Source organism: Apodemus sylvaticus, chromosome 14 (assembly GCF_947179515.1).
Source record: "Apodemus sylvaticus chromosome 14, mApoSyl1.1, whole genome shotgun sequence".
NCBI lineage: Eukaryota > Metazoa > Chordata > Mammalia > Rodentia > Muridae > Apodemus > Apodemus sylvaticus.
Window position 1 is genome coordinate 31,083,364 of NC_067485.1, and position 25,013 is coordinate 31,108,376.

Genomic DNA, 25,013 nt, shown 5'->3' on the forward strand with positions numbered 1-25,013 from the left:
CTCCAGTCATCCATTTGGAACTATTACACATTTTCCTTCCTCAGACAGGTAGCTCTACACCTCTGAAGTCAATTCCCTTTATTTCAAATGCAAACCATTCTGCAGTTCTACATGGACACTTTAGCTGGGCTTTGATTTCTTTTAAGTCTTTCAGATGGTCAAAGGTCAATAGCTGACTTGTATCAAAGGGATGTCTGCCCCTCACTAGTGACAAAAAATAAAAAAAAGTAAAAATAAAAATAAAAATAAAACCATCCTGTGAGCCAGTGAAGTCTACACATGCACAAGCTTTGAATAAAATTCTAAGCTCTCACTCCTTGTGGCTTTATCCCACTCCTCAGTTACCACATAACTGAGGAGAAAGGAGAAGTTAATTACAGAGTGGCATCCAGTTGAATCTGGCTTAAATACCAGAAGAGGTAAAGAATCCCCTTGCACCACAGAATTTTTTTTTTTTTTTTTTTTTTTTTGGTTTTTTTGGATTTGGTTTTTTTCAAGACAGGGTTTCTCTGTATAGCACTGGCTGTCCTCCTGGAACTCACTCTGTAGACCAGGCTGGCCTCAAACTCAGAAATCCGCCTGCCTCTGCCTCTGCCTCTCAGAGTGCTGGGATTACAGGCGTGCGCCACCACCTCCCGGCTGCACCACAGTATTCTGAGGTTGGGTAGTATGTAGTGGGCACAGACGGACATTGTCTCAGGGCATACCAATCAAATCTGGTCCCTGTGCTGCACGGATTATAGAGTCAGGAACATGTGGATAGAAGGAAACCCTAGTCCTTCTCAGCCGATGGGGTGTCACCACATCGCCTCTCCCTAGATATCCCAAACCCCCAACAGCCACCACCTGCATGACTGCTGACATAGCCAGGGTTGAGGCAGGTACATCTCTGTTTCAACAGTGGTCGCACACCATGCCTCACTGGAAGGTGCAATCAGTATGAACTGAAGCGAGTGTGGGTGCTCCGTCCCTTAAGACGCTTACACCCTGTCAACCCATCTTCACTGTCAGCTTGAAATGTGGCACCTAGGAGACGCACAGCCGAGCCTGTCTGGAGGGGTGCTTCCAGAAAGCTTTAACCGAGGGGAGAAGACCCTGCATGAATGTGGCACCACTCCATGGGCTGGGATGCGGAACTAGGTACAAGGAGGAAAAAGCAAGCAGGCTGAGGACCGACTGACTCCTCTCTGCTTCCTGGCTACAGACACAATGTGACCAACTCTCTCTTACTGTAGCTCCTGTGAATTCTCCCTAACCCTCAATGTAAGTCAAAATGAGCCCTTCTTTAACCTTGTTTAGGAGGCAGGGGGCAGGTGTTTTGTCACAGCAATGAGAAAATAACTAATAGGCCATGGCAAGTTTAAATTAACAAAACCTGGAAGCACATCTAAACCACGTAAGGAAAAGTACACTCTAGCTCAGCAACAGCGCACTGGAGCGTATACGGCCGCCGGGCCTCATAACCACAGTGCAGCCTGGAGGAGTGGCTCACTGCCAATACACAGCATCCAAGAGAAGGTCCTCTCATACATCCTTGGCCCTGCAAAGATTCAAGTTCAAAATTCTAAGTACTCCTTTCTCTATGCAGTTAACTCAATGTGAATTTATAACACCTTTGTACCACAGTAAATTCCACAAAATCAAAGCTCACCCATCCTAAGTCGTTTCTACCTATACGGTAAAAGAGATATAGCCCACTAGCAAATATCTCTCATCAGTTCTTGAGGCCTCGTGCACACAGGCGAGCACTTAACACTAAGCTGCACCCTAAGCTGCACCCTAAGCTGCACCCTAGCCCTGTTTCACTTGTCTATTTTGAAAAAAGGCCCAGGGTGCTCCTGCTAAGTGAAAACTTGTTACTAGGCTCAGGCAAACCTAAAACTGACAATCCTTCTGTTCCTGCCTCTCAAGTACCAGAGATTGCACACAAGTGTTACTAGACCCAGCTCATTTTGAGATCTTTACTGTGCATTAAAAAGAGACACAAGGTAGCATCTATTGAGGAAACAATTAAGAGTACAAAAGAGGCTCTGACTTCAAAGACTATGCTAGCACCACCAGATCCCTAGCACAGGCATGTATCCTGGGAAGTACTAAGACCATCTGTCCTCAGCTTTTCCTAAACAACAGATAAAGTGTGAAGCTATCTTAAAATCTTCCTGTCAAGACACAACCTCCAAAGACTTTGATAGATTGTGGTGCGCATGTTTCCTGATAGTAATTCTACAAACAGCCTATGACTACAATGTGTAGCCAGAATCAACCACTGCTTTCAACTGACAATTTACAAATTTTCAGAAGTGTGAAGACCCAAAATGCCTTAAACTGCCTCTCAAATTGTCCAGTTATTCAATTCAGCATTGAATTCATGAAATACCTAATACTGTGCTCAAAAAAATGTTCTGCTATGTGTTTCAAATGCTATTTCTGCAGTTCAAATTGCATCTAGTACATAACTGCAATGTAGGAGACCATACCTACCCTTAGGTTTTTTAAGTACCTAAATTTCCACACAGTGCCACTTCACATGCAAATACTACATCATATGAAATTTCATTATGAGTTAAAATGACATGAGTAAAAAACATTATTTAATAAAAATCATAATATTTTGGAAAAAGCTGTCTTATTATTCTATTGCTGTGAGGCGACACCATGGCCAAGGCAACTCTTATGACAGAAATCCCTTAACTGGAGGCGAGCTTACAGGTTCGGAGGGTGAGTCCATCATCATCATAGCTGGAAGCATGGTGGCATGCAAACAGATTATAGTGCTGGGGCAGGAGCTGAGAGCCACATCCTGATACAGACACACACAGACACACACAAACACACACACACAGACACACACAGACACACACACAGACACACACAGACACACATACACACACACTGGGTCTACTGTAGGCTTTTGAAAAATCCAATGACATACTTCCTCCATCATGGCCACACCTCCTAATCCTTTACTCCTTCCAAACAGTTACAAACAGCCTATGGGGCACTCTTACTCAAAGCACCACAGAAGTGAAAAGCCAGAGGTACTGGTCATTTTCAGGAAGCTCCTAACTTTCCTTCCCACCTTCTGTATAAAGTCTGACTAAAGAGCACTTTGCCAGCAAGTTGGGATATAAATCCAGGCCATGGCACCTGCAGCCTGATTTGGCTGTATAGATTTGCTGTTAAGGAACTGAAAGCACAAGGTCTATACATTACAAGAAGACTTGTTAAACTGGGAAGCAAGAAATCATGGTGTAATACTCACTGTGGCATGTCTTGAGATTAAAGACAAGATAAATCCTAAAAACTGCTTAGTAAGAGAAGGAAAGTTCTAGTAAAGGGCTCATTCTGTCTAAGGAGCAGCTTTTCCCTCCCACCAAAGGGGCTCACTAAGCAAAGTTCCCAGTAGACCTAACCAGAGAACTCTGCGTGCTGGGCCTCAGAGCTGCAATGCATGCAAGGTATTTTCATCCTCCTGAGTTCAGAGGTTCAGTGCTGTGCCTCAGGGATGGTAAGAACTGGCATGAGCACACAGGTGCGCACTCATGTCCCCTGCATCTCAGGCAGCTGCTGGGGCCTGCTGACATCATGTCCCTAAAGTCTTTTTTTTTTCAAGCCTCACTACCAATAATGGACTAAAACTATCTTCCTTTCTCCGTAATTTCTGCCCTATGGTATAAGAGCCCTGGTATCAAGACATTTTTCTTGGTTACCTAACAAAAAACCATGGTAGAAAACCAGTAGACAAATAAGACCAAAAATGATTCATCTGCCAGTTAACAAAGCTAGGACCTGAAAACTGACAAAGTCAGCATGGCCTTCATGAAGACTCAAACCCTTTCTCCTACACAGAAACACGAAGCAAGTACATGGGCGACGGAAGGATAGACTTCCAGTCAGACACACTGGAGTTCAAATCCCAGCTGAACCGTCAATTAGCTACGTATTCCTGACACATTTGTGACTCTTTCAGCTCCAGTTCTCACATATATAAAACAGAACTCATATTTTGTCAAACTTTACCAGGATGCAGTAATAAGGATCAAAGCTGGGAAAGCGGGTATTTCAAAACTGAGAGGGTGCCAAGCGCAGACTGGGTGGTGGCGGGAGGCAATGCTTTAGCTCACTGCCCCATGCACAACACGTACTCAGTATATTCTTTCCCAAAACGGCACAGCTGTAAACCTACAAGCTATAAGCAAGCTGAAGCCAGAAAGGAGGATGGGTGATGGCCAACTGGAAAACACTTTGCTTCTGTGCTAAGCACTGTGGCTAGCCATGCCAAACTGTGAAGCAAACAGAAGGATGAATCTGAATATCAAAGAAAAAGCCTGAGAGGCCCAGCCATCCCACCTCAGGGAAGGACAGAATACTTAGCCAAGAAAGAATCCAAACCCCAAAAACAAACACATCTGTGGTTTTGGGGTCCTGTGGCCTTGGGTTCAAGGTCCAGCTTTGATACCTCAGTAAAATCAGCTCCCCTACAAGCTTCAACTTATGGTCTATTAGGCAGCAAAGTGCTTCTTTCTCCAGAGTCCTCTCAAAAATTGAATCTGAGGTGTGCATAAAGTGTAGAGCATGGGTGGATGCTGAGTGTATCTGAATTTATTTCCACTACTCTGCCTGAGTTTTTGGAATCTAATCTACTCTTCATGAGTCAGATCTTCTCCAACTCACAGAGAAGGATGACCCAAACAAAAGACATCTTTCAGATTGTTTCCTTCTTGAATATTTAGATTTAATTTCCTCTTGCAATACAATACAGAAGAGTACAGTAAGCTACTAATGGAGATATGGATGCTTTAATTTTCACTAAACTTTAAACTTTAACTTCAACTCCTGTATAACAGTCCTTGTGTATAAACTGACAACCTACTGGGGAAAAAATGGAAAAAATTATTGAGAATACCATAGGTTTACCTCCTGCTTGTTCATATATGAGGAACTGTAATATCATTCTCAATCTTAAGGTTGGTCAGCTGGCCAGTACTCAAAGTGGAGGTACAGATTACTGAGTAGCAAGGAAAACACATAACATGAGATGCAAATTTATATAGAAAATCTCTGTCAAAAACTCTGCAAGTGCTGCAAAATTTGAGGAGCAGTCAGCAGATAACTGTCACAGATTGACAGAAGAAAAGCTAGTTTCCCAACTGATACATACAGCTGTTAAAAGCAACACATTAACAAACACTTTTATAAAAGTATCATTATAGTTCATATAGAAGAAGAAACAAGCAGAGAAGAAAGCAACATGATCATAAATGACTTCTTCAACATAAATACATATCTACAAATACAAATAAGAATCCCTTCAAGGAAGCTCGAAGGAGCCCCTGCTTCCCTTTTTGCATGGAAGAGTAAGAAATGCATCTGCCTCCCTAACAGCCTAGTCGGGAGCAGATGTGTGTGACACACGGTGAGATAAACCATGAATGTGCACCCAGGTGGCACAGAAAGCAGAAAGCAGCCAATAGCAGGTGCAGGGGACCTCTTGGGAGACGTCCCGGTGGCTGTGCACAGTGGGCAGGCACTCTGACTCCTGGGCTGCAGACAGCATGACAGACTGCCTGTCCTGAGCAACACTTTTCCCAAGAATGCACACGGACAAGTGAAAGGACACCGAGAACATGCCTTCTGTGCAAGTTCCTCAGATGAGCCAGGAGCAAACAGGAGGACACAGCAGACCAAAGAGGAACAGTTCATTCAAGGAAGATGGAGTTGGAAGGACCCAGTCTAGCTTTGTGCTTTGGAAAAGTCCAGGGAAATGTTTGTTAAACTCCTGGACTAATCCACCCAGCTAACACAGAACCACTCAATCCCTTTACTCTCCTCCCCCTAATCTTGACATTACAGGGGTCTCTGTATGAAGCCTAAATGAGCAGAGAAAGAAAACTCAAAACAGGACTACAAAATAACTATATGCCACCACAATTTCCCGTGGCTGGGTACATGGGAAATGGTCCTTGGGAGAAGGCATGGATAAGAGACCAAGTTTCAATCAGGAGAGCATTGTGCCCACTAAGTGAAATTTTAAACAGACACTTTAAAACAGAAACTTTAAACAAACACAGGTAAGTTGTATTTGACAAATATCTCGGGGAAGGGAGGATTCAACATATGGATCACACATACAATATCACCAAATGACAAACAAAAATAACATGGTAAGGAGCCAGGAAGACAGACACAGAGATAGACTCATAAGGTATCTCCCCTACACTGCAATCAAGCCTCCCAGCAAATGCACGGGAACAAAGCAGCAGACGGTAATGACGAGAACGAGAGCTGCATTGGTCTAAGGACCCTTATGACGCTATCAAAAAAGACGCCGTGTGATGGTTAATCTTGAATGTCAACTTGATGAGATTTAGAACCACCATAAAAACAAATCACTGCGCATATCTGTGAAGTACTACCTAGATGAGGTTAACTGAAGTAGAAAGGCCGACCTCTAATGTGACTGGTTCCACCCCACCAGAGTGAAAGAAAGGAGAAAGCTAGTTAAGCAAAAGCAGTCATTGCTCTCTGCTTCCTTACTGAAAATACAAGGTGATCATGTGGGTGGACTGTCCGCCTAAAGCATTAGCCAAAATAAACCCATCCTTCATAATGGTGTTCTTATTCTGTCACAGCATCAAGACTAGTAACACAGAACCTAAGCTGGCATGGAGAGAGGGGAAGCTAAGAGGAGGATTCAGTGAAATGCACACATGGGAAGACCACAGACCCAAGTCCTAGCAGAGAGCTGGGAGCACACAATCTGGTGAAATATCAGGACACAGTAAGAGAACTGCTCAACATGGAGACTTCTGAGGATGTCTGCTCAGTCCATATTTGACTTCAAATCCCAGCTGTGCCGCTTATTGTCAGGAACATCAACCATATGGCGCCACAGCCAACTTCCCAGGTACTGGTGCTTAATGAGCCAGGTGTGCGTAGTCAACAGGGAGCCGAGCTTGCAAAGTATTCAACCACAAACAGAGAGAAGCAGAAAGAGCTGGACTTCCCAGGCAGAACCACACACAACTCACATTACCTAAATACAAGAGTTCTGCTAAATGAAAGAAATCAAAACACACAAAAATAGAAGTAAATCATGAAATGGCCACATTAGTAGGATCTTGCACTGAATCACAGACCAAATGGCAGATTTGTAGAAGCCTATGCAAATGTCTACTGAATCCAATGCAAAATACTGTCGAGTTACTAGCTTACTTCTACATGTATCCTAATATTGTCCAGCACATACACAAAATTGAAGCTGCATTTCATGCAAGACAGTTTACTGATTGTCTATGGTTACCAAGGATGTGGGCCAAAGATGGCCTGGTCCCTGAAATTAGCACAGACTGAGAGAACGTGCTTCAGCCACATTAGTGAGGGGCTAAGAAGAAGCCCTGAAGCCCAGGAGCTATCAGGCCAGCTGGGAACTGTCAGGCTAAAGAGGCAGAGCTGCTCTTCCTTCATTAGGAAGTCACCATGGGCGCCTAAGCTATTCTAGCCTAAGGTAAAAGTTTTAACTCTGAAATAAATCCACCTCTCTTAAGACCAGATATATAATTTCAATAAACAGCATGAAATTCAGCTACATGAAACACTAATAAATCACACCAGTATGGTAGCTGCATGTTTGAAAAATGGGATGACATACATCTGTTAAAAACTGTAACAAGTGGCACTGGGGCACACAAGAATTCATGGGAGTCCTTCTTGCTGTATAAAAGTAGTGATTCTCCCTTGCTCCCACACTGGCTGGAAACCACTATGCCAAATGACTGAGTTGGCGAGACCAGGAATCTTTTCTGTTTGTGTTGTTTTGGTTTGGTTTTGAGGCAGGGATTTCTGTGTAGCCCCAGCTGGCCTCTACTCCCTCTGAAGACCAGGCTTGCCTCAAATTCACAGAGATCCACCTGCCTCTGCCTCTGCCTCTGCCTCTCAAGTGCCACCATTGCCTGGCCAGGAATCTGTTAAAACTTCCATCAATTTTCCAAAAGTCGGAGGACCTAAACAAGGTGTGGAGGGTGGAAGGGGACAGGGAAGGAGGAGAACCCGATACCAAATTGGGAAACAAAAGGCTAGGAAGGATCCTCACCAAAATGGAAGAGCACAGCTCATTCTTGTCCATCACTGAAGAAAGCTCGCCACGTGCATGCTGTGTGCGTGGATAATCACTCACTATAGTCACTCTGACTCTAATTTCTTTAAACACAGAACCAAAGAGAATACAGAATAGCCAACCCCTGGACAACAAAGGGATCAGAAATGAATGTTCACCCAGTGTAGAAAGATGCTTTAAAAAGAAAGCAGTAAATATAATTTATTTCTTAGTTGTTTTGAGACTTCCTTGACAATACCAAATTGAATGTGACATGACAGTATATAGAAAAAACAAACATTTCAGGATCAAACATCTCCAGTTCAAGTATCAGTATCACCTGAGTTTGCTACTGTTTAAAGGTCCTAAGCTTCAGGGTGGGCTTCTGGTTTTATTTTTGCCAAAATTTGGGTAATGATATCTGTTTTCTTTACCTGGAATGAGAGCAAGTCCCAATCAGGTTCCTTTATCAATGTCTGGTAACCCTTGCAAAGAAAGAACCCTAAAAATTGTGAGTGACTATCAGGAAAACTTCTACCTGAAGCTTCAGGCCATATTACACTGACATGTAATCACTTTGCTTTGGAGGGGGCACCCTGAGTTGGACGCCCTGAGTCACCCCAGGAAAGACCACAAGAGGCCCCTTCCAAAGCCCAGACTGCAAGGCTGCAAGGGGAAAACCCTGAGAAGTCTATGCCCTGCTGCTCAGTGCGAGCAGAAATGCTTGGTGACTCTGTGAAGTTTCCGTAACAGTTCACAATCTATCCCACGCAATCCCTAACAATAAGACGGTGACTGGACACAACCACACAGCCACAGTTCCTGTAATAAATGAAATGATGGAAGTAGACCAGCACAGCCAATACCTGAGTTCAACCAGCTGATCATACACAAAGAGTGTCTGCTCTGAAGCAAAGAATCCCTTTTACTGAACCCCAGCACCTGCCTCCAATGGACAAAATCATAGCAATTCAAAATACTACAGGCCATCAAATAACTGTACTTTGAAAGGCCTTGGATAAAACCTTTCAAGTTTCTAGGCAGCACATGGCAATGGTGAGGACGCAGCCACTCTCTGGAGAAATAAAGACAAGAGAAGACAATTTAAACATCAATTCTGAGTTCTTAAAATTTTTCTGTCTCAGCAAACAAAATAAATTATGGCTTTCCCCTCTGAGAATGGAGACCTGGTCTCACAATGCCTTCAGACACAAAGGCTTGCAGAAGATCAGTCTTTAACTGTTAAGAATAATTCCAGGATCAAACTGTAGGAACATGTTTGTGTCTCTAAGACAACTGAGGTACATGTCAGTGTCCAACAGAATTATTTTTTAAAGATTTATTTATTTTTATATGAGTACACTGTAGGACACCCCAGAAGAGAGCATCAGAGCCCATTACGGATGGTTGTGAGCCACCGTGTGGTTGCTGGCAATTGAACTCAGGACCTCTGGAAGAGCAGTCAGTGCTCTTAACTGGTGAGCTGTCTCTCCAGCCCATCCAACATAATTATTCAGGCACTCACCCTCACTGATCTCAAGTATCTTGAGTCAGGAAATGAATACTGTCATCACCCAAATGCTAAGTGAATCACCTAAACCAAAATGAAAAGTCTACACAGCTGTGAAATCCAAATGCTTCTCACAAAACATACAACCCTTCTTAGACACAGTAAAACTAATACCAACCTAAGATCATAGCATGTGTTAAGATCATAGCATAGGATATATTAGGAAGTATAGTAAGTCAGCAACAGTGTCAACAACTCAGGAGACTGCTCTTTCAAAAGCAAACATGATTCCAGATGCAGGTCTGACAGTGTGTCCACACAGTCATCTACCAAAGACTTTCATTCCATGAACGGAAAGCAACAATTTTATTTACCAGACACTTCAATCAAAATTACTAAAATTGTACCCATAAAGCAGGCTTTAAGGTAGCACAAATTTAAGAATAAAGTACCAGAGTAAAAGGTAGTTAAAACGTGCACTACTCTTCTAAAAAAAACATGATGCTTGCCCCATTAATAAACTCAGAGACAATAAAATCTACACCCAAACCCTGACCAACAGGGAGCAGTGAACAAACTTTAAGACACAGAGAAACAGCATGTTACCAACAACGATCAGATAGACAAAAGACACAGAATCTAAAGACTTGAGGCTTCTTTTCTTTCATTCACTCCTTCACTAAATATTTACTGAGCATCTATGTCATGATTACAGTGATGAGCAAAACAGACATGGTCTTCTGTCCGTGGGATTAACATACTTATGTAAGAACTCAACACTTAACTAGGATTAGACTAGATAGGTTCGAAAGAGTGTTGCTTGTGTCCAACCCTGACAAGAAAAAAAAATGAATAAAGCTGGAAGGTTTTTGAAGGACAGGATCTTTAAGGCCATATGCTTGATAACAAGAACTATCACAAGACACTGTCAGAACCACAACCTTATACAACAAAGGGTGCATAAGGATTTGTATGCAATAACTGTCTGCTCAACCATTTGAATCTCAAATACCTTTGGAATTAATCTTGTGACCAATGTCTTATTTTAAAACATTGATAAAATGTTCATTTACCCATAAAATTCTGTTTACTCCTTAAAGTCACCTCTGTACTTTGCAAAGTCAGCTGCATACCCATCCCTTTAATAAACTCCTAGCATCCAAGGCACAAATATTCCACACTGCAAGGATTCCTGCTTTTTAGCAATAAATATCATTATTCTTCAACAAGTCTTTGTGACACTAATAACCTATCATTATACAGACATATAATTTTAAATCATAGAGTTAAGGGAAAGAATGAGAAGTTAGAAGACATAGTGAAACCATGAGGGTGTGACTTAAATTACAACCTGGGAACAGTCACTCAACACATGGCATTTAATCTGAGTGATCCTGAATCAAGTGAAGACTATGAGAGATGAGTGACTATTCCAGAGAGGCTTTTGTATACAAACATTCTTAAGGGAAAAGGATCTTAATCTATGTGTATACATAACAGATTTCTATAAAACAAACACATGAAAATATCCTAAAACTTCCTAAGTAGCAAAGACAACCTCAAAATATGTAGCAATAAATTCTAAATCAAAACTTTAAAAAGCTGAAGCAAGAACACTCAACTTTATTTATAACAAATGTATTTATAACACTGTTATGGTTTGAGTGCAAAATGTTCCCCCATAGGCTCATATGGTGGGACAGCTGGTCCACAGCTAGTGGTACTGTTTGGGGCCCTGGGGAATCTTTAAGAGGGGAGGGCAAGCTGGAGGAAGTAGGTGACTTAAGGGGGTGGAGAGCTGAATTACCATGGCTGCCTAAAACCATTCATTCTTACGACCAAGGCAACAGTCAGGAGCAAGCAGTTAAATTCTGTCAGATTCACAGACAACTAACAGTACATCTGCTAATTTTCACAGGTTAGCCACTTACGAGTCTAGATGAATTAGTTCCTTCAACCATTGATGTTCATTAATCAAACACTATGTGCAAAGCTAAATGTACAGTATTGGGGGAAGGGTGATAGTCAGAGGCAGTACATGTTCTCAATCTTCAACCTAACATCCACATCAGTACTAGCTGAACAACAATATAAAGAAGCATGCAACCCTGGCAGGACCACTCTAGTGAATTTTGTGGCTCTGTACGATAGACACCGCCTCCCCCTCCTCTTCACTCCCAGCATTGCACTGTGTGCAGCCCACACCAACGTACTCATATCCCACCGTCCATGCTTAGCCACTGAGAGCAGCTGTACCCACCTGGCCTCTAAAAGTCAGGCAGGTGATTCAAACTGAACAATTCTAACCCTGTTCCTGGCATCATACTGCCTCAAAGATGGATGACGTGGATGGGGCCAGTGGGTGAAAAGAATGGACTGGCACCCCTTCTCTAGAAGCTCTGCTCCTCTTCTGAGGTTCTAGAAACAAACAAGCACCCAAGAAGTATTAGTGGTAAAAACCAAGACAGGCTGGAGCTGAGGATGAAGTAGACGGTGGAGAAGACTCGTTAGGAAGAAGGACAACACCAGGTCTTAGGCAATGTCACTCAAACCAGGCAACAGGAAGGCTTCATCTGGATTCTGAGCCTCATGTCACAGGAGCTGACAAAACCACTGCAAAGGTGTGAGTCTGCTTGACTGACTCAGCTGTCTGTGGGAGTCCTGACACTCTCAGCTGAAAAAGCACTTCACAATTCTGAGACACATCAAAGGGGAAGATCTGCTTCAGCTAAAGACGGTAATTCACAGAGTAGTTCTTAACTACGATTAGAAGGAAGAGCATTCAGGGTAGCTGGCCTAGCCCCAGCTTGGGTATGGGCCAGAAAGAAAAGAAGTCCAAAAGAATTAGAAAATCACATATTAAAATAGGAAAGGATGGAGCAGGCTGGAGAACTGCCCTGGGACAACAGGGGCTTGCAGTCATTGCTGAGAGTTCAGACTACATCCTGAACTGCTGCTGTGTGACAGGATCATAGACATCACAGTCTACAGCGGAATGAAAATGATATATGTAATATGTATGTATATATAATATATATATATACATACAGAAGGAGCAAGGCAGTGAGCAGCACCCCTCCGCAGCCTCTGCTTCTGCGCCTGCCTCCAGCTTCATACCCTGTTTGACTTCCTGTCCTGGTTTCCTTCAGTGATGAACAGGGATGTAGAAGCAAAGGCTAAAAATAAACCCTTTCCTCTCCAAGGTGCTTTGGCCATGGTGTTTCCTCACAGCAATAATAACCCTAACTAAGACACTCACGCTATAGGATATGCCTCCATAGACTTAAGGCACAGTCATGAGGTAAAATAAACCTCTCCTCTTTATCACTGGGTTGTTTCATGTATACTGTTTAAGTGACAGAAAGCTGACACATGGAATCTTTCTCTCAAAAACTTCAAAAAAGAGTGTGCTACATGCTAAACTTTCTCCAATAGCAATATTCCAATACTCCTTAACCTACCTTCCTCCAAGAATTACTATGAAGATAACTTTCCCAATAAAGTTATCCTCATTAACTAAACCTAACTGTAGTACTGTCTGCCAACATTACTGTAATCCATTCCACAAAAGGCTCTCATTACTCTTAAACATTATTAATTCAAGCTAACAGGTGCGCACACACATAACAAGTTTACTGAGCTAAATTGCTGCCAATGTGCTCAGCAAATAAATGTTTTTGTTAATAAGTTATGAAATACTAAATCGCAGAAGTATTCACTGTGATGGCAAAGACAGCATGCATGATCTCTGTGAATAGACTCTGGTTAATCAGAGCTCTTTCTGATTAACCAGAATAATTTCAAAGGCATAACATCCGACTGTGAAATCAGTTACGGTAGTATCACAGACCTACAGCTAAAGGTACAGCTCTGTGGGAGAACGCTTGCCTTGAACACCCAGGTCCCTGGTTTTGACCCACAGAAATAGAAATAATGCAGAGCACTAAGTGTCAAGTACAATAAGACTCTGAGGGAAAACTTCTCCAGTGTCTGACGAACATTAACAAAGTTAACATGCAAAGCTCAAGGGTTTTCAGTAAACAACCAACTGACAGGCACAAACAGGAAGTGAAAGCTCTTGGTCCTCATTCAAAAGAGTCAATCACAAGTTCAAATTTATCTTTAGAAAAATTACTAAAATGAGATGCTAGCAAACTGACTAGCAAAGCTAAAATAAGAGAAACTAAGCCAAATAAGTTAATAACTATTACTTTTTATTACAGCTAACTTGATTAGAGCATCGTTCTCATACATGAGAAACAAAAAACATAATAGCTACCCTTCATATGTAGTAATAAAAAGATGATGATACTATGCAACAGAATATTGACCTGCCAAAGAATCCTCATGTTAATGGTAACTTTGGGAAATAAAATACAGTTTCCTTACAAAAGAAGAAATTATTTGGTTTAAAAAAATAAAAATTTTGCACAACTGGCTGGCAATTTCATCATTGTTGCCCACAAGCTAAGGAACCTAACCATTAAAGAAGAAAGATTCCCCTAAGTCTGTTTGAAAAGATGCTCTATAGAAATCTCTCCCTCGGACAGGGGAAGAGAAGGGGGCTTACGGGACTTTCGGGGAGTGGGGGGGGGGCTAGAAAAGGGGAAATCATTTGAAATGTAAATAAATTATATCGAATAAAAAAAAAAAGAAAAAAACAAAAACAAAAAAAAAAAAAAGAAATCTCTCCCTCTCCTCCCTCTCCCCCTCACTTTCTCCCTCACCCTCTCCCTTTCCCTCTTCTCATCCCCTGCCCCTCCCCTCACCCTCTCCCTCCCTCTCTCTCTCTCCCTCTCTCTCTTTCTCTCATGCACGAGCACGCACGCACGAATGCACGCATGCACGAACAAACAAACCTTTTCTCTTTGAAGTGTAATACCACAAAAAAAAAAAAAAGAAAGAAAGAAAAAGCATAAAAACACTTCAGAGTTTCAGTTAGTACTTAAAGGATTTACTTTATGAAAGAATTAGCTTTACAATATGAGAGGATCCAACCAAACTAAACTTTCAATGTGACTATAACTTACCATTATTAAAAAAGTTAATAAGAGATGGCAAGATGGCCACATAGGTAAAAGAGCCTGGTGCCAAGCCTGACAACCTAGGATCAAGAGTGGGACCTACATGGTAGAAAGAAAGAACCAACTTTCTCAAGTTATCCTCTAACCTCCAGATGTACACCACAGCACACAAGACCACACAAAGACACACGCAAACAGTAAATGCAAACAACTGAGAGGAACGAGGGAAGAGAGAGGGACAGAGAGAGAAAGAGAGAAAGACAGAGACAGAGAGACAGACAGACAGAGACAGAAAGATCAATGTAGCTCTGATCCCAGCAGTTGCAAGACAGAGGCAAGTAGATCCTTGAGTTTGAGGCCAGCCTGGTTGGTCTACAGAGTGAGTTTCAGGTCAGCCAGGCTACACAGAGAAACACTGTCTCAGAAGAGAGAGAGAGAGAGAGAGAGAGAGAGAGAGAGAGAGAGAGAGAGAGAGAGAGAGAGAGAGAGAGGAAGCTGGCACAGAAGACCACATGTACAAAGTATGACAGCAAGCAGTACAGCTAGACAGACTACATCCTCGCCCCACAGCCACTACTGACTGGTCCTGCCTAAATCATCTGTTGTCTCAGCTTGCCTTTCCTTAGAGGTAAGGAATAATTCAAGATCACATGAGGGTTCAGATCACTTAGTATCTTCTCACTGCATGCCCTTACCCCCAGCTCTGGAAAGAATCGATTCCCCACCATAGTTTCTATGGTAGTTGTAGTCTCTCTAGCCTCAGGAGAGTCTCCCTTTCACTCTTCCAAAGACAGAAGGAATGCTTCCTCCTCTAAGAAGGCACCTCCACATCTGAAACCAAAGCCTCTGCTCTCAAGGCCCTTGAACCTGAATCTTCAGAGCCAACCCAAACACAACCTCCACCTTAAAGGCCCTAATTCTCAGAGCTCAATGTTTTGCCACCCTAGCAATATCCAGTGGCAAGGGAACACAGCCAGGAGGCAGGAGCAGGTGGACCTCTCAGTTCAAGGCCAGCCTGATCTACAGAGCAAGTACCAAAACAGCCAAGAAAGAAAAGAAAGGTGGCAGGAGAAGAGACTTGGAATAGCACTAATGCCATGTTACAGTAGGTGATTTGAACAAAGAAAAACAAAATAGAATGAATATCAAGCACAAATCCAAAACCAAACAAAGTAGGTGCTAGAATCCTAACAACAACGTGATCTTAAAGTGTTTACAGAAAATGTCATTGGCAGCAACATAATCATCTACTCAATAGCTTGCAAGTTGATTATTGAAATGGTTGTAGGACCTCTTGAATGATGTTTAATTACTGTGATTTAACTCTACATTAGATAAGTCGATTGTGTTCATTGCTAGTACAAAGCCCAAATCCATAGCCTGACAAATTTTACCTAACACTAAGAAGCTATCAGTTTCCTAATCTCAACTGTTCTTTAACTGACAGAGCTGCTGCCCAAACTACTTTAACTTTGCATATTCTATGAGCCTCATTTGATCACACAAAGATAAGCCATGTCTACTGTACACACTAGTAATTAACTCTTTTGTAATTAGGCATGAACTGCATACAGTAATTATCCTAATTTTACTTTCAAGATGCAAGTAAAATACATTAAAAATTTATTCCCCACTCTTTTATGATAAGTCAAAATAATTTAAAACGTTTTTCCTTCTCATTCTGGTAATTTTGTCTGTAACTTGTAATGTGTAGTTTTTCCTGGGGCATTATACTTTATATCAATAGTATCAATATTTTATTACTTCAAGAGACCAAAGCTCTGTTGTGACTCTGTAACAATGGGAAAACCTAATTTATAGTCATCAGCCATTTAAAAAGTTACAAATAAAACTCAAAATATTAATGGATCTCATTAAACTTGAGTCAGTGACCTGACCAAACAAACAGAAAGAGAACAAAAGGCAAGCTCTGTTCCATTTATTTAAAACTTAAATTTAAAGTTTAAAAATCTATTTTGACTAAGACAAATCAGACAGGGGCTTAAGAGGTTTTTATCAAAGCACTGTATGGTCAATATCTTTGATTGCCACTGCATCATGACTAGTAGTGGCAATACGATTCACGGACAACAGGTTGTGAACACATGAACCTGAAAAACACAGATTGTTTCGAATAGAGCATGCATCATTTCAAAGCTTGATGCACCAAAACAAATGATAAGGCGCGGTAAACTGACTTTAGTATTATCCTTAAAATTACTTTGCTGTGTTTAGGGGCGGAGAATATAAAAGGAGTGGCTCATTGCACCATCTTAATATAAAACAACATTCCAAAACTAACGAGTTCCAAACACAATAATCAGAATTATCCAAAGCTTCTCTTCAGCACAGTCCTAAGATCAAGGAATGAACCGAAAAACTTAAGTGCTTTAGTAAGCTGGTCCGTAATGGCTAAATTAGGAGACAAACCCTTTTTGCCTTGGGTCTGAAATAATGCCTAAGAAATCCCCTAAAGTCCTAAGGGCTCCCTAATTAATCATGACATCTAAAGTCGAGACTTTACGGCTTGTTTGTTTTTATGCACTACAAAACTGAGCTCTTAACAAAAAAGTAGTGCATGGTGTCCCATGCTTGTAATCCCAACACTGGGAACGCTGCGACCAAGAGTTCAAGGGCAGTCTGGACTAGAAAACGAGACCCCCGTCTCAAAAATAGGGGGAAAAAAAGGAAAGAAAAGAAAGAAAAATCAGTAAACAAACAAAAAATAGTGCAGCCCTTCAATGAAGATCCCGGAAATGGTTGTTACAGCCGAATGCAAAGTGCACAATAACTGGCGACCTGACACCTCTACTCTGCAGCAAGGCCAGCACTCACCCAGCGTTCGCCGGGGAAACCAAACGCGGGCGTTTCGAAGTCCGCAACGCGGCCACACACCACTCCGTAGTCACTAAGCTTAACCTCTGGCTACTGAGACCCTGTGCGCGCTGGGCGCCGCCATCTTGACGGGAAGAAGCCCTGGCCCGAGGTCCCTTGCGCCGCTCGCCCAAAGACAAGCCGGTGCTCCTGGAAGTCGCCAGCTAGTTACCTCCGCACTTCTGGCTCTGAGTCTCCCAGCTAAGATGACACTTATAAACTCAGGCTGCCAACTAGGCCGAGCCAAAGCAAAGTCACCCTCGCTGTCGCACACAGCAGGTCAGGCAGCGCCAAAGACAGCCGAACCGGGCAGGGGCGGGGCTTAGGAGCGCGCCTCGTAACCCAGGCAACCGGGCCTGGGCAGGTGTAGGGGGCGTGGTGTCCGGAGACACTAGGGTCTCGGCCACGCCCCCGAGCAGTGCGGAAAGCTAAGGTGGCTGTGAGCCGCGGTGTTCCAGCCGGTGACTGTCCTCCCAAGGAGCGGGCCTGGGACTGGACTGCTTGACCTCCCGCCTCCGGGGCTGCCTGTGAGGAACGCGGAGCTTCCAGGACACGGGCGCCTCCCCTTAGCTGCCCGCCGCCCTGCCTGCGGCGCCACCTCTCGCGCGGGACGCGAGCCAGGCCGGGAGCCAGGCCGAGCCGCTAATCCTGCCTTCCAGTGTGCTTTTTGCATCGTTTGACATTTGGGTTCAGTTAAACTTGGGACCTCAACGAAGAAGGACCTGTTTGGTTTTGTTATTAGTTTTTTTGTTTGTTTGTTTCCAACATGGCAGCCTCCAGCCGCGCACAAGTTTTAGATCTGTACCGGGCGATGATCAGAGAGAGCAAGCATTTCAGCGCCTACAATTACAGGTGACCCGGGGGGAGGGCCGGGAATCGGGTGCCCAGCTCTGACTGCGGGGGGTCGCGGATCAGGCGGCCATAACCTGTGATAGTGACAAGCTCCACTCCAGTGACACGCACGTGCAACTGCCCACCCCCAGGTGTGACCCTCAGAGCCCGAGAGGGGAGGAGCCAAGGACTTGCCCTTCAAGTCCCTGGACATCTTCCTGAACCTACTCCCGAGTAGGGGCTTTAGGACTGTTGATAAGTGTCTTGTTTCTTCAGTACAAAGTGATGGACGCAGCTACAACTAATAAGATAAGCTAGGACAAGGAAATTTATGGCATACATAAAACTTGCCGTGAAGAATACAAGAGTGGAAGCAGTCAGCCCAGACCACGTGGCCACAAAACTGATGGCTTGCTCTGGGGCCCCCTTTCATTTCAGTAGTGTTTTAATTCGTGGCGTTGGTTTCAAGTATCAGATGCGTTCTTATTAAAAGATGATGGAGAGGGCCTACGCATACAATGAGTATTAAAGATAAAAGGAGTTCCTAAGCCTTTAAAAACTGAATTCTTAATTTATCTGCCTCACCGAACTGAGATCTTCCTGCTAGATCCTAGAGTCTAGAACCTGTAACAAAAGGACGAGAACATCAATTCTTCAAAAACATTTAAAGCTGAAATGTATTTTAAGTTATACAGAAACACACACCAAAAAAAATGTATGTTAGTGAGGTACTGTGTGTGCCCCTCACTTTCCTGCACTAAAATTTACATTTTTTAACTCCGCCCATTTTTCCCATGCTTTGCCTATTCCCCTACTTGTTTATAATAGTAGTCGCCGGGTGATAGTAGTGTACACCTTTAACCCCAGCACTGGGGAGGCAGAGGCAGCCAGAGCTCTGAAATTTAGGCCACCATAGACTACACAGAGAAACCCTGTCTCAAAAAACAAAACACCACACACACACACACACACACACACACATAAAACCTCTCTACCTTGGAATCTTCACCTTCACAGTTTCTGCTTCTTTGAAACTTCAGACCCACCATTTCTGTAGAGCTTTTAGGGTTTTTGTGAGATTTGGTGTCTTATTGATAAATTACCTGAATCCTTTGAGATTGAACCGTACTCCTAAGAACAAGAACCGGATGAAACCAGCTCATTTCTTCCCAGTGGATTGCTTATTTATGTCAGTTGTTTATTTCCCAAGTCTTATCAATTACTTAACAAGCTGGCCTTCACACACGTTATCTTTTCAGAAATCATCAACATTATGCCCTTAGGTGACCATGTGTAGGCATGGGCAGGGTGTCTTTTTTTCAGTTAACTCCTGAAACAGACCTGGCTCTAGGTAGAGCCTTCTCTAGCTGCAGGGTCCTAGGATAGGCAGGCTATGCACTACTTTAGTCTGTGGACAGATGCACCAACTTTTCCAGCAGTATTTCCAGTTCAGAAACCTGATGAGAAAATATAGTTGTCATATCAACTGAGACCAGCACCTGGGTTGGACAAGTGAGCTCATACCCAGTGAACATGTGGTTAAAGGAAACATGATTTTATGTGATGACATAGGATTTAGAGAAAAGGGGGCATAAACACTTAAGAGTTCCCATAAATACCTGTTATTACTTACTGTTGATGGAGACAAGAAACATGGGCGTAAATACTTGGAATGTTTCTTACAGTCTAGAAGATATCTGTCTCAAGAATAAAAATGGAGACTGAATAAACAGAGACGAAGCAGAGGTTCACACTAGGAGGACCCATCTGGAAACAAGTCATAGAAAACACCGGTAGCAACCCTAACAGAATATGTAACCTGAGAGTTACTGTGCTTCTAGGATTTAGTTTTTTTGTTTTGTTTTGTTTTTATGGTAAAACTAATTCACTGGACTAGACAACCTCTTAGAGGCCCTTTCATCCTAAACTTCCATCTGGAAGTGACTTAAGAGCCAAAAGACCTGAAGTTTTCCAAGAACCTAGGGGTAAACAGAAAAAAAAAAAAAAGTAGGCTGTGCCTAACAGAAAACTGAGAATGAGCTTCGACACAAGCAGCTCTGTGCTCGCTGACAAGCCCTCGGGGAGTAGCCTCTGTCTCACACCGATGTGTTTTACACAGGAATCTGGTGCTCACCTTCACCAGATAGCATGTATGCAAACCCTCCGAACCCTGCCAGCATCAGGCTCCACAAAAATAAAAGTAGCTTTGTATAAAATAAGTCTGCCTTTACAATACCCCAGAGAATTCAAATATAGCCCTGTCCCTCCTTTCTAAACCCAACGCAGTCATTCACTAAGAGTACACACTGATCACGTCTTTCTGGCGCTGTGCTCAGTTCTGCAGGTATATTAGCACATTGACTTTTAACAACGTTGTCATGTACTATTTTTCATGAATCAAAACCAAGCACTAGAGAAACTAACTCTGCAACAGAGGGTAGAAAGGGCCACACATACCAGGGCTGGGAGTCTCTGCTGTGGAACCTAAATTTCATTCTTAGGTAACAGGCAGCCAAGCTGCCCGCCCTGTTGTGGTTTCAAGTTGTCAGGTGACAACCAGTTCTGTATATTAAGTAAGGTCCTTTGGGCAGCAAGATAGAAGAATCTCAAGCTAGAAGTAAAGATATCAGAGGGAGTTGCTCATAGTGGTGCAGAGAACAGAAGAAGAGAGACTTGGTAATAGGTAAAGGAGAGTGTTAAGACTGATGATTGGATGCTGTCTTAGTCACTGCTCTGTTACTGTGAAGAGACACCATGACCAAGGCGACTCTTATAAAAGAAAGCATTTAGTTGGGGCAGGCTTTCAGTTTCAGAGGTTTAGTCTATCATCAGCATGGCAAGGAGCGTGACAATATGCAGGCAGACATGGTGCTGGAGACGGAGCTGAGAGTTCTACATCCAGGTCTGCAGACAGTGGGGAGAGGGAGAGACTGGACCTGGCTCTAAAATCCCCAAGACACACATCCTCCAACAAAGCCACTCCTCCTGATCCTTCTAATTCTTTGGAAAAGTTCTACTCCCTGATGACTAAGTATTCAGCAAACATATGAGCCTTTGGAGGCCATTCTTACTCAAACCACCATAGATACCAAATTAAGGGGGGAAAGCCTAGGGAGTTGATAGTGTAGGTGAAGCTAAACCTAAGATCCAGGAAAGGAGAGACATGGAAACCCTGCCATTCACAACTGAAACAGTAAAGAAGAGCTAATCTGGAGAGATTTTTCTCTCACTTTGGGAATGTCCCCAATGAGCCCAGGGCACCCTGTAGAAGCAAGGAATGACAGTCTGCTCCAGGGGGATCCCCAGCACTGCAGCGGCCTGAACCGCCATGCCCACAGAGCCCTGGGTGAGCCCCAGCGAGCTCTGGCCTGCACGTTTTTATTTCTCACATTTAAAATTGTAGACTTCAGTAAGTGTAGCCGGTCAGCAGGAGGAGAAGCTGACCTAGCTACATAAAGTAAGAGAAGCAAGTGGCCATCTGCAGGATGTTTATTAAGGTTGTTTAATAGACAATTTTTCATTTGTCATTTTGTGAAGACGTGTACTATAACAATAATACTTAGGTCTAATGACAGACAGCAGCCACAATGATCATTCTGGACCTTCACATTGCGTAAATTCTATTTCTTTTTAGATTGTCAAGATAACTGCTCATATTTCTGCATGTGTGGTGGCCCCCAGTACATCAGAAAATCGGGGGATATACTTCCTTTAGAATGTATGAAATTATAGAGGATTGAGAGGGTGGCCTAGCTGATCACAAGCTTCTGGGGCAGTGCATTTAGGACTGATTCTTTTGTCAGGGAACCTTACTAATGGAGCATGTGTCTTCACTACTGGCACAGCCCACAGGCTGACAACATCTTTATGCCCATTGTGACCCCTGTCCCCTGATTTTTATTAAGATACAGGAATGATTTGCTGTCTCCTCAATCCATATGCCCACTGATCGCGAACACCAGAGTGAAATGCTCATTGAAATGATCCTGTCAGGAATCATATTAATACCAAACAGAACTTTTCATTTTCTAAAACAAGGATGGGGAGGAGGTTAGCAGTGGGTAACGCACTGTGAAAGCACAAGGTTCTGGGTTCAGATCCTAAACGCCCAGGAAGATGTCAGACATAGTAGCACACACCTGTAAACCACACACTGGTGAGGGGGACAGAGAAGGGTCCATAAGGCTAGCATATGTGGCCAGTTGGTGAGCTCCAGGTTCACTGAGAGGCTGTTTCAAAAAATGGGGGAAAGAACTGAAGGAGGCCCTGTAACATCAGCCCCTGGCCTGCATTTACACACACTCGAAAACGTAAAGAAGAAGGCAGCCTTGATGCCAAAGGGTCTTCCCTCTTAGAGCAAACAGAAATGTCTGATAGTTCCTAAACACACACACATTCATATTCATTCTCCCTCTCTCCCTCTCTCTCCCTCTCTCTCTCTCTCTCTCTCTCTCTCTCTCTCTCTCTCTCTCTCTCTCTCTCTCTCTCTCTCTCTCTCTCTCTTTGCCGGGGGCAGTGTAACTGCATAGGGCCTGGAAATAGATAGACTCCAACCATAGGATGCTGCCATGGAAAGATTGTGGTGTGGTTGTGCATAAATAAGGACCACTTCAGAACCTAGCAAAACCTAACAGGAAACATGTACTTGAGTGAACTACAGTGTGTAGTGGTTTCAGGGAACACTTCTAATGATGATTTGGCTGCTACTTATAACACTGCTATAAAAATATGCTTAAATAACATTGAGACTTGCTTTTCAACCCTCTGGGCATAACTCAGCTCCGTTCTGATCTTAATTGTATCATTTCTTACTTAGAAGCTAATGTACCCTGCAGTGCCCCTCATGTCTATAAAGGGATCTTCAGTCCTTCAAGGACCATTTTGGATCTCTTGTCAGACCATAGCCTCCTGCTACCCAGCAGTTGCTGATGAGTGCGAAACTCCATCCCTCTGGTCGTTTTCCCACATGACTGAATTCAGAGTTCCCAGAGCCTGGCTGCCCAGTCACCATCAGTGTCCTGCTCCTTGAGCGTTCTTGCTGCTAAGGATCAGACTCTGCCCCTCATATGCCGACAGCTCACGTTCCAGCCCGGGTTACAGTCCTCACCTCCTGTATGCTCTGAAGAGTGTTAGGGATATTTCCCTCCAGTTTAAAAGAGGAAATCCTTTTTCCCTTACATTAAGCCTTGAAATAATGCTTTTAAGACTTATGTAAATCATGACCTACTGGAGAAGACTTAAGATTCCCTTTTAAGCAGGCAATTAAGAATTTTACTGTGAAACACGGAGCAAATTATACATCTTAGTGAAAACAACCTTACTATTGGAAAATGTACAAAAGCAAAGCTTTTAAAAGAAAACGATTGCTTTATTAGATTTATTAAAGTTCCTTGAAGATTTTGCTTTAATATTCTGAGTTCATGCAGTTACGTTCATACGTAGCCTGTGGCACATCCTTAGGAAGAATGCTCGTGCTGGTCCTTTCCGTGGTACCCCACAGACAACTGGAGGCAATTCCTGTGTGCTTAAAGATGGTTGCTGAAACTTGGGAAAGATTAATTATTATCACTAAATGTGGCTACAGTTTCAAAAGCCAGTGGAGTTTTTTTTTTTCCTCTTATAGGTAATTTTTGTCATATTGGATAATGATTTTGAAAATTACTTTGAGAAAATCACATTCAGCTTCTAATTTAGGGGATAAAAAGAATGTATTCATTTTACAGTAGACTAGATGATAGCAGAAAATAATTTCAAAGTATTAAATACAGAGCTGGAGATGTAGCTTATTTGGTAAAGTTTTGCCTAAAATACACAACACCCTGGTTTTGATCCCTAGCGCAACATTTTAAAAGAGCAGAAGGAGATGGTGTGACTTCCTTGTAATTTCAGCACTTAACAAGTGAAGGCGGGAGAATCAGAAGTTCAAGGTCATTCTCATCTACACAGCAGAATTCAAGCCTATGTCTGGCTCCATGAGACCTACATGCGGCTACATGACGCCAGTGTGTGTCATTGTTGGGGGTTGTTTGTTTTGTTTTGTTTGTTTGCCTTTGAAAGTATTTCCAGTTGTATTTAGTCTATTTGTAATTCAGCTTAGCATTTTTAAAGTAATATAACAAAGAATCAAAGCAAAAAGAAAATGGAGGTAGAGAATAAAGAACAAAAGGCTCCAAGATGCTACTGCGAGTAACTAGGGTGCTTGTGAAGTGTCTTACAGTATTCTGCATTGTTTCTGGGTAAGGCTATTTGTTTGCAAGCTATTCTGTGTGAAATTGACTGAAACATGTGATAGACAATGGACCGCCCCTCACAGCCCTCGACAAGAGCACCATGCAAGTAGCACCAAGCACGAAGGCTGGTCCACACCCTACATTTCCTGCCCTTTCTACCTCCTCTCACTGCTCTTTGTCTAATTGTGTCTTGTACGTGTTAGTGTTATAAATTTGCCTGTTAATGTTCACCAGTTCTCATTGATTTGATTGATCCAATCTCAGGGTAATTATTTGTTTTATTTAATTAATGGCTGTTGCCACATTCAGTGTTGTTAATGTATTACCCTTCTATGTAGTCTTTTTTGTTCCTGGGGTTATTTTTGAATGTGTTTAATCCTCCCTTTAGCTTGGTTTATTCAGCTTATATTATCAATTCATTATAACTAGTGAACATATTTACTGTTCTC

General features: G+C 42.8%; 2 protein-coding genes across 7 annotated transcripts in view; one reads left to right on the forward strand and one right to left on the reverse strand.

Annotated features, from left to right (window-relative positions):
• Positions 1-17,825, reverse strand: part of Fars2 (phenylalanyl-tRNA synthetase 2, mitochondrial) — a 481,251-nt gene extending 463,426 nt beyond the window's left edge. Inside the window, exon 1 of one of the 5 annotated variants that reach the window (XM_052156697.1) lies at positions 17,676-17,825. The gene's annotated coding sequence lies outside the window, so the exon portion shown is untranslated. Of the gene's footprint in view, positions 1-17,464; positions 17,651-17,675 lie in introns of those variants that run through there. The other 4 variants (XM_052156696.1, XM_052156694.1, XM_052156698.1 and 1 more) reach the window with 4 other exon arrangements.
• Positions 17,826-17,883: 58 nt separating this feature from the next.
• Positions 17,884-25,013, forward strand: part of Lyrm4 (LYR motif containing 4) — a 119,956-nt gene continuing 112,826 nt past the window's right edge. Inside the window, exon 1 of one of the 2 annotated variants that reach the window (XM_052156704.1) lies at positions 17,884-18,355. In XM_052156704.1, coding sequence (XP_052012664.1) covers positions 18,270-18,355 — 86 coding nt within the window. In that variant the 5' untranslated portion in view covers positions 17,884-18,269. The remainder of the gene's footprint in view (positions 18,356-25,013) is intronic. The other variant, XM_052156702.1, reaches the window with a different exon arrangement.